Source organism: Chenopodium quinoa, unplaced genomic scaffold, assembly GCF_001683475.1.
Source record: "Chenopodium quinoa cultivar QQ74 unplaced genomic scaffold, ASM168347v1, whole genome shotgun sequence".
Lineage (NCBI taxonomy): Eukaryota > Viridiplantae > Streptophyta > Magnoliopsida > Caryophyllales > Amaranthaceae > Chenopodium > Chenopodium quinoa.
The window spans coordinates 3,384,890-3,394,605 of NW_018743555.1; the positions used below are offsets into that span (position 1 = coordinate 3,384,890).

General features: G+C 43.4%; 1 protein-coding gene and 1 long non-coding RNA gene across 4 annotated transcripts; both read right to left on the reverse strand.

Annotated features, from left to right (window-relative positions):
- Positions 1–2,536: 2,536 nt before the first annotated feature.
- On the reverse strand, positions 2,537–3,566 carry LOC110740265. Its single transcript, XR_002515002.1, has 3 exons — positions 3,055–3,566; positions 2,719–2,971; positions 2,537–2,574 (listed from the first exon to the last, which is right to left on the reverse strand). It is a non-coding gene; the product is annotated as an uncharacterized LOC110740265 (long non-coding RNA).
- Positions 3,567–5,141: 1,575 nt separating this feature from the next.
- LOC110681586 lies at positions 5,142–9,322 on the reverse strand. Of its 3 annotated transcripts, XR_002503285.1 has the most exons (9): positions 8,065–9,321; positions 7,731–7,823; positions 7,557–7,634; positions 6,779–7,468; positions 6,558–6,698; positions 6,118–6,472; positions 5,934–6,009; positions 5,521–5,849; positions 5,142–5,438 (listed from the first exon to the last, which is right to left on the reverse strand). XR_002503285.1 is itself a non-coding variant. In XM_021857741.1 (5 exons), exons 1-4 carry the CDS (start codon positions 8,134–8,136, stop codon positions 7,241–7,243), a joined length of 471 nt encoding a protein of 156 aa, XP_021713433.1. In that variant the 5' UTR covers positions 8,137–9,321; the 3' UTR covers positions 6,626–6,698; positions 6,779–7,240. The 3 variants fall into 3 exon arrangements, 1 of the variants encoding a protein (XP_021713433.1); XR_002503286.1 differs by lacking the exon at positions 5,934–6,009 and having other exon boundaries at positions 8,065–9,322; XM_021857741.1 differs by lacking the exons at positions 5,142–5,438; positions 5,521–5,849; positions 5,934–6,009; positions 6,118–6,472 and having other exon boundaries at positions 6,626–6,698.
- Between the last annotated feature and the right edge of the window lie 394 nt (positions 9,323–9,716).

Genomic DNA, 9,716 nt, shown 5'->3' on the forward strand with positions numbered 1-9,716 from the left:
AGTCATGCTATATAATGAAGAGGCAAATTCGGAAGCAATGCGCCTGGCATTGGATTCACTCCTAGAACGCAGGGGCAATGCCGCCTTGCGTCATGAGATTTACCGTCTGAGAATGACGAGAGCCTACAACAAAAAAGTACACAAGCGTCCTTTGAAAGTTGACGACTTAGTGTTACGAAAAATGGAGGCAACCGGTAGGGCCAATGAGCTGGGAAAGCTAACCCCAAATTGGGAAGGCCCCTACCGGATCTATGAAGAAGTAAGGGACAACACCTACCGCCTGGAAACTCCAGACGGCAGGCGCCTGCCTAGAACTTGGAATGTAGACAATCTAAAAAGTACTACTTCTGAGAATGTAAACTTTTTGTAAACAGTGAGTCAGTTAATGAAGATTCATACTTTGTTTGCAAAATTGAGTTATCGTTTGATTATCCATCCGGGTAATATCCAGGCGGATTCCCCATTTACCTAACTAAGTTCGATACTTAGTGAAGGTTACATTTGTTTGACCGCCTGGGTAATACTCGGATCTCTTGTTTATTTAAGTTTGATACTTTGTTTATTCAACTGCTTGACTATCCGCCTGGGTAATACTCAGACGGATTCTCTATTTATCTAACTAAGTTTGATACTTAGTATGATCAAATATTTGCCTGTCCGTCTGGATAATACCCAGACAGACTCGCTTGTTTAAAAAACTGAGTTCGACACTTAGTGTAAATTCAATACTTTGACTAAAAACTAAGCACAAAAACGTTTAGTGGCTATACAACCAGTCTCAAACAAGACTAGAGGCTAACATGGCCGGATGGTTGCTCATTTTATAAAATCGCCTGTCCCAACATGGACAAAGGCGTCCGGCGACACCCCTTCGGGTGAAATCATCGCAGAGAACAGACTATTTGTCGGTTCTACGTACCCATGCAGACGGCAAAGATTGAACGACCTAATTGGTCAACTCATAGCCGTCTGATCAAAATGACCTGTGAAGAATGATCAAGTTGCCGAATACCGGATGCCATGGGGCATTAGCCGGTCACCGGCTGAAGGTTTCACTTAGGTTATCTATTCCAAAATTGCACTTCCCACCCCAATTGGGGAAAAAGAGTTGTTCAATGGCTATGAAATCTCTACCTAGACGAACAAACGCCGTCTGTGTAGTGACTGGAACGCCTGTCGGTGTACGGCTTTGCACTTGGTTTGGGGAAATCACTATTGTGATTGATCGACTTGCAAACATATCATGCTCTTTCCAGCATCAGACGTTTTCAAGTCAATCAACCAACTCCACTTTAAACCAACTACACAGCCGTCCAGGGGCAAGGATAGCCGGACTACTAACTAGTTAGGCAAGAAATCGCCGCATGCTTTCGATAAGGTAGGCAAAAATTAAAATTTGCAAAAAACAAATATTCAAATGCAAAATGATCAAAACCGACTTAGTCGGTGCAATTCATAAAAGTCCATCCAACCAAACGGTTTTAATGGATCAAATGTTAACCGGAACCCGTCAGGGAGAAAGAAATTGTTAATTAACCCGGCTCCATAGCCGGTAAAAAACACAAATACTTGGCACGCAGGCCGGAAAAAGCAAGTTTTGGCATACAGCCGCTGAATAAAAAGAAAATTAAAAAAGCAAAGACTGGCATACGGCCGCTGAGGGGTCACTTCTGGCCTGCAGACGGAGCCTCCTGGTTCTCCCCCTTCTCCTCATCATCTGAGAGAATTTGGTGCGCTTCACCGGGACCAGGAAGCTCAGGCGCGATCGGCTCATTGTTGCTGAGCCAGGCTTCAAAGGAGGCAGGCTCTGGCTCGCCTTGCTCTCTCAAGTACACCACGTACTCGGCATAGCTGTGTGTCATTGCCCAGATGCTATAATTAGCCTCTAGGTACAAGGCAGCCCAAGCAATCTTCATACGGGCGTCGTTGTCAGCATCACTTCTCAGCAACAAGGCAGTTTTGCTCCGCCTCCAGGGTTGCTGCAAAGTTTTTCTGAGCTTGAGAAGCATCCTTCTCCAGCCTCTCAACCTTGGTTTTCAGTTTGCCAAGGTCCGCCTGGGCCTTCTTGAGCGCCTCATCAGCCTGTTTGGCACTCTCGTCTGCCTTCTTCTGGGCCTCCTCCGCCCCCTTCTTGGCCGTCTCAGCATCCGTTGCCCGCTGGTCGGCCGCCTTCAGATCTAGCTCCAGCTGCTGGATTTTAGATGCCTGTGTCATAATTATTGCTTTAGTTTCAAGTTCATTTACGATAGTCGAGTGGAAAGCAATATTATCAGCGTCTATGGCGGACTTCTTGGCCCTTTTTACCTCTTCCCGTTTGCGGGAATAAGGACGTTTGAGCCCGTCCACCCGCAACATGGTCTGCAAAAAAGCAGGCGGTATAAGAATTACAGGCGGGATAAAACACTCGGAAAAAATAAAATTGAATTGACAAGTCTCTTACCTCAGCCAGAAGGGATAGAATGCGTTCAAGATTGAACGTCTCTATCCCAGGGATATTGTCCTTATCCCCCTTCCGGACGGCTTCCAGCATGGCCTTGGCGTGGTTCTGGACGTCTGGCCAGCGGGGAGATTGATCTGCACCACAATCAATACGTGATGAGTGCGAAACTAAGGCAGCACTTATTTGTTGCCGACCGTCTGAGGATGATGTCTGTTGGGAGTGGGATTTCACCCGTAAAGGCCAACCCAGTTCAAACGGGGATTCAAAAGGGTTCTTACCTTCAGAGCCGGCCAAGCGGGAACTGCTTGCAGGCGTGGTGAACCCCGCGGCTGCTGATAAAGGATTGGCAAGATCAAGGCACATGATGCCGCCTACCTTCTCGAGTCGCCCCGACACTCGTATCGTCTTAGCCCCGGTTGAGGCGCCAGGAGTTGACGCAGAGGCGGACTTTTTTATTTTGTTGAGAACGGCTGGGGCCTCCTCTCTAGCCCGTTTGAGATTTTTCTCAAACGATTTCCCAACTTCTCCCCCCTACGAAAATAACCAAGTCAAAGTTAGTATCCGGGCAAGATAGTTTTTAAAATAAACTTAAGAAAGGGTCAGGCGCTCAATACCTTGGCCTTGAGCTCGGCCGCGGATTTCTCCGTAAGATCTTTGCGGATGGTCGCAGAAGACCGCTTGGGAGTTTTCTCCGACTGCAACATGATTAGTGCTTCTTCTGCAAAAAGAGAGAAATTAGTCAATATCATAAATAAATTTCGATAGAAAAATACTGCAGACGGTGTGAGCTCTGGCACATACGTTTATTAAACATGTGCCCTAGCCCGCAGGCGGCTTGGAAACATTCATCCCTGAACCAGGCGCTCTTGGGAATCCAATTCTTAGGGACTTTTATTGTTTCCCCGGTTGACAGAGTTGCGTCTGTGAGGCCGAAAAAGTCTGCCTCGATTATTTTGTCAAAGTCTTCCACTGGGATCTGGGGAAGAGTGCACTTCCTGCCCAACAAGTCAGGCTTCTTATTGTACTGACGAAATTCATAATTTTCCCGTCTGGTTGGGGCTGACATCAGGTAGAACCTGTGCTTCCGGCCATCGAACTTTGAGACCTTGTCCAAGGTCATCATGTATTGTGGCTGTGTGGTTAGAGTATACCACGCCCTCCAACCGCCCGGGCTTCTGCTGAGGTAATGCATGCTTGCAAAAGCCTCCGAGCCGGGGTTAAGCCCTTGGAACTCGCAGGCGGCAACATACCCCAGAATGTTGGTCCAGGAGTTGGGGGTAAGTTGCCAGACCCCAAGGCCGTAGCCTCTCAAAATTGCCTTCACCGCCTGGTAAAGGGGGAAGCGAAGGCCGGCTTTGAACGCCGCCTCATAACAGCCAAAATAGTTGTTAGCGTTCTCTTGATCATCCCCCCAGGCAGTGGGCTGCGGCACCCGGATCTTATACCCGTCTCCTAGCGGGTGCATTTTCTTAAAATTCTCTAAGTTCTCCCCCATCTGGATTCGGTCCTTGGAGGTGACGTGGATGCTGAAGGGATCGTCCTTCTCACTCCACTTTTTCCTTTCTTCCTCCTCGCTATCCGGAAGAGGGGGCAAGTCATCGCTGCTCTCGGAGACGTTTCTCCCTCAAGCGTTTGGCCGCATGAGCCTTCTCTCTTGTAATTCGGGTCCGTGGCTGTCTACATTGTCCGAGCCATGGTGTCCTGCACAGACACATAACTAGTCAGAATCCATGGCAAAGGATGGTCCCAACACCCCGAGCCGGCACTCCCAGTCCTAGACTCAGCCAACCCTGGTGACCGGCTGGACTCTAACCTATGTTGTGTCGTGTGTGTTGGTGATGCATCCATTTATTGCAAGAAATATGTACAAGCGGTGAAAAAAGAAAAGAGCTAAGAGAGACAGAGACGGTACCTTTTGATTTGGTATCTGAACGTAGGCGGGACCGGTTGTATTGCTAAAGAACAAACTTTATTGCTCACGTCTGCCTCAAACAAGTGACTTCTGCTCTCTCAAAGTTTTTCTCTCTAGGAAATTTTTGTAAACGTACAAAATTATAAGGGTAAAACGGCTATATATAGAGGGTAAATTTGGGGGCATTTCCGTAATTTACCCGAAAGGTGAACGGTTACTCTGTAACGGTAACATTACCGCCAACCGGAGCGTGACATGTGTCACAGATGCCACGTGGCGTGCCACGCCACATCTGTGAGGGGCAAATGTTTAGGGTAATTTTACCCTGCCACGTGGCCGAATCAGAAGGTGACACGTGTTAGCCCCAGATTGGTCTAAAATGGACCAATCCCCGCTTGACACGTGTTATTCCCGAAATCAAGGGAAAAGGCGGCCTTCAGGCCCAAATCCCGAGAATGCCACAAACGGCGCAGCCCACCAATGATTAGGGTTCAGTAACCTAATCAAGGGCACAATTTCCAAAGACCCTATAAATAGGGAGATGTCCCTCATTTAGAGGACAGGTTTTTATTATTTATTACACACTTACTCTTTGATAGAGGCATCCTGAGCTTGGAATCCGAGCAGATCCCTACCTAAATTTCTGCACCTTTTTTCTACCTTCAAGTTTCTAACTTGTGCGTCGGAGGCGGAGCACCACCCAACTGGTGTCTCCGTTTGTTTTGCAGGTACAGTTCACCCCGGATCAGTCTTCGTGTTGTAACTCTCCCGAGGGACAAAAACACCCAAAAACAAAAGTGAAATGCGTTTCACGTTGTAGCTTGTTAAGAAACTTCAGTTATACATCCGTTGGGGCTGCGATTGGTAAATCCAAACTAAGTCAATGAAATGAATGTCGAAGAATACATTAATGAGTTAGGCCTGGACTTGCCCTTGTTATATGGATAGTAGCCACAGACGAATACATTGCTGACATTTTAAATTCTTCCACGACTCCTCTCCACCAACAGCATGTTCCTTGACAACTTTGAGTCACATAGACCCTTCATGCAGCTTTTGAAGATATCATCATGGAGTCGATCCGAGCTGATCAACGGCATTACATTACATAAGTTTAGACATTTTAACGTTAGGTGGGTACTCAAGTGTAAGAAGAACATGTCCATACCAGTGTGTTATCAATATTGATTGTTGGTGAAATTGAATCACCATGAAGTAGCATAAGCCGCGGAGGTGAAGAAGATTTCAAGGCAACACACATTCGGACAAAAACCGGATCACAACTATCCGCATTAGGAACGAAAACCTGCATTAACACAACCTGAGATTTAGTAACAAGTAAAGTGCATAACTGGTTAAGCAGGAATTAGCTAAAAAAAACTCACCTTAGATACCACTGCTAACACACGCGCAAGGATTTTTAAGAAAATTGACCAGTGAAGGCAGCAACAATTCTCGCGGTTCACACACACCACCTCGAAACGACAGAACCTCACCCTTCATAAACAAAATAGTTATCCTATTTATTATTTTAAAAAAATTAGCTTACAAACAAAGTATAGTCATAAGGTAACAGGGTACCAGTAATGGACATCCAGCACTCAATAACAGAGATTTCATCCTTCTAAAGAGTTATAAAGCATATTTAGAAACAAAACTGGGTAAACAAAAAATAAACACTAACGTTAGTATAATGTAACAACATAACGTTAGTATAATATAACAACATATGGCTTGTAATATTCTTAAAGTTAAACACCTTTACCTGCACTTTTCTTCTAAAAGTCTCTACCCATGTGAAGTAACAAATCCATTTGGTGCTGTTTGAAATAGCGTGCGGGGAAGCTCATCAATGTCAGGTTTTCCAACAACAGAATTGTTCTCATCTGTGTTTGGTGGAATCTTTGATCTGAAAGCGCCTCGCCTCCATCTGGATTCCAAACACTCCGTATCATCTTGCAGCTCAACCTATCAAAAAAAACACCGGGGAAAATGTTGATACATTTCAATAATTGTTTCAGTAGCATCCATCTACAATGGGCGGATTCTTGTACCTTTGTAGGTTCATGAGTATCTCTTGCCTATCGTGGATGAACCTCCCCCTAAGCAACATCCAGAGTCTACAAAACCAAAAATTAAGAAAAAAAAAACACCAAACGGTTGCATTTATGCCCTGATTAAAAGAATAAGAAATTGCTTACTTACCCCTGTCTTTCCGTAATCACCCCCTGCCGGTAACCGGTATTCCTTACTTGCAAGAACAATTTGTTTTATGTTCCATGCCTTCAACCTTGGGAAGGCACCCCAGTCTACAGCCTCTCTATCAAGTCGGTCTAAATAGAAAATCTATTTCAAAAAAATACTAATAATGTCACACTTACTCATATAAATAGTATATGTAAATCATTATGGTGACTATTACATACCAAGGCAAACAGTGTGCAGCCTCCACATCCACCAGCATGGCCATTAGAATAAAACCTTCGGCCGAATGAACGGACAGTTGCAAGAAGATTTGTTAGAACCAACGTACACCAATCGTAATCCGGAGCTTCCATAGCACATGTCAGAGCTGAAACAAGATCAGACGACAACCTAGGTGAAAATTTTGGACATAGAACCATTTCCAAAGATAACATAAGGAACAGTGTCTTGAATTCTTCCTCGTCTTAAGCTTCCCAATGGCTCTCCAACCTCTCCAGTAACTGAGGATGGATCGGAATTCCAAGAGACTTATGCACCCTTGAGTCTCCACTGTTGGAACTATACTTACGAGTTTGACCATACTTAGAAGTAATTTCTTTAGCCTTCTCCCGCTGAACCTTGTTCAATGTTCTATAACTTGGAACAGCCTTTGATCCATTCGGAATGCCAAGAATCCAATGAACTTAGTTTCTAGACAACCGTAAAACCCTTCCATCCGGCGTAATAACCATCTTATTGAACGGATCAATCCGGGTCATTAACCAATAACCCAGCTTCCTTGGAAGGTGCATACCACTTGACAAGTACAACAACCCACCAAAACCCATTTCGGAGACCCATTGTCTACGACAGGAATCAAACGTTTGACATATTCTACCAAATCTCTCAACCCGACAATTTAAATTTGGAGGCTGAAACATTACACAACAACATGCACCATCATAAGACCACAGCCTTGTTTAAATTTTCAAGGGGAATTAACTGTAAATTTTAATTTACCTTCGACCGAACAAGAAAATACTCCTTCAACACTTCACCTTTCGACTTCACTTGCCCACCAATACTTAATTTGTCGTCCTAAGCAATTTAATTAACTTATTATTAAACAACAATCTGGCAATGGTAACGACTTTCAATAATCGTTTCAATGTTATCAACAAACCAACTCTTTACCTTGAACACTGCTGCACTATCACAGTTTAGGTCTTTCATCCTACTAGAATTAGCCTTCGAACCAATATAACCAATGAACCAGTGATATAAAACCTTTTGAAAATAATAATGACATAGTTTATCAACATTTAAATCAACAATTATCAATCAATTGAAAACAAATTGGACTGTAAGTAATCAACAATAATAAAAACCATCATTAGGGGTGAAAATATGCCATACAATTACAATACAGCCAACACAGAACTACAAATTCGTAAAACGCAACAAATTGTAATAATAAATAACCAACTCAGAACTACAAATTCGTAAAACGCAACAACAATTAACTTACAGTGATAACACTAAGCCAATTCAGTACGCGCCCTTGATGGTAGTATAAGTTAAATTCGCCAGCGAATCGCATGGTATGAGTTCTTCGAACATATAGTTGCTGTTATTAATACAAAATTTGTCGGATTAAAGTGCAAGAACCCTTATTGTCTCCAAATATAAAATAAGGGTTTGTTCATCACAAATAAGGGTTTGTTCATCAAAATTGGGAAAGTGATGTTAACGGTGTTTAAAAAACAGGCTGCTTTGACCATGGAAGACGTTAGTCAAAAATTTTGAGCAAATGTTAACGTCTCCCTAATGTTACGATTTAACCCTTACCATACCGAGCAATTTACAAAACTACCCCCCTGATTGACATTTTTTGCCAATCAGCCTGATCAACCAGTATTTTCCCTACGTTCTTAACCATTTTAACACTTTTTGGCACTTCGATCGAACTCTTAATAGTTTGCCCGAACCTCATGAATTTGAAATTTGCTCTAATTTTATGGATGTTGTTTGTGTGAATTGTTTTTGCAATTGAGCGGTGCGAAGGTCTATTGGAGGACCAATTGATGCGGGTGTGCTGTGTGCTTGTGGCTGTAAATTGGTGCGGTGGTGTTGCGGTTGCGCTGAGGGGAGCTGCGAGGGGATGGAAGTAGCGGTGGCAGCTAATCTGTTGTTTAACTTGCGAAGGTGGATTCATTTAGTGGTGAGAACAGGGAGCAGGGGAAGTGATGGAAGGTGGCTGCTCGATTGATTATGCGAGGGCTGATTTGGGATGTTCGTGGTTTTGGCGTTATTGGTGGGCTATAGCTGCGACGGTTTTGGTTGCATGCGGTTGGTGGTGTGAAGGTTAATTACGGATTAGCAGCAGGAGAGTTGCGTGGGAGTCAGATGTTCCGGTTGGAGGTTGGTTGTGGTGCAGGTGGTGTGTTTGGTTGGGTGGCTGAAGTGGTGGTCTGGGTTGTGAGCTGCGAATTGGCAAAGGGTGAGCAGCAGCTTGAGAGTGAGATGCGGGGCATGGGAGTGAATTGGTGCAGGGGAGTGTGGTGTGGGATAGGAGATGGTGTAGTGAAGGTTAAGGAGAGCAACAGTCAGCAGCTAGCAAAGAACTGCACACACTTTGATTCGTCCTCGAGTTCCGAACTCACTTGACATGAAACCTAGGACCTTACACAAAAAACCGAGTAGAAATCGAGACAAATAAAATAAAATAAGTAAAATGGAAATAAATAAAATAAAATAGAAAATAATAGAAATAAAACTAAACTAATAAAAATTAAACAAAAACTATACAAGAAAATAATGTAAAATAAAATAAGAAATAAACTACAAACTAAATAAAACTATGAAAGTGACAAGGAAAAGAACGAAATAAAATAAATCCAAAGCAAGAAAATAAACTAGAAACCAATCAAATAAAGAAATTAAACTAACACATACTAAAACTAAGAAATAAACTAGAAACTTTATTAAAAATAAAACAAGAGAATAAAAGGGAAAATAAGATAAAATAAACACGAAAAAGAACCTAAACACTATCACTAAGAGTGACATAAATGTCACTCATCAAACATATAAAGAGGGAGAGAGAGAAAGTAAGGAAAATATACTTCCTTACCCTTGAAGCGTGCTTCTCACGAACCCCGAGCACGAACACATAAATCT

Bases quoted from the DNA above. Each gene is read 5' to 3' on its own strand.
- LOC110681586 (XM_021857741.1), bottom strand. From the start codon at position 8,136: ATGCGATTCGCTGGCGAATTTAACTTATACTACCATCAAGGGCGCGTA. The intron at 7,635-7,730 runs GTAAAGAGTTGG...TAAATTGCTTAG, and splicing joins ATAGTGCAGCAGTGTTCAAG to GACGACAAATTAAGTATTGG. The intron at 7,469-7,556 runs GTAAATTAAAAT...GTAATGTTTCAG, and splicing joins ATTTTCTTGTTCGGTCGAAG to CCTCCAAATTTAAATTGTCG.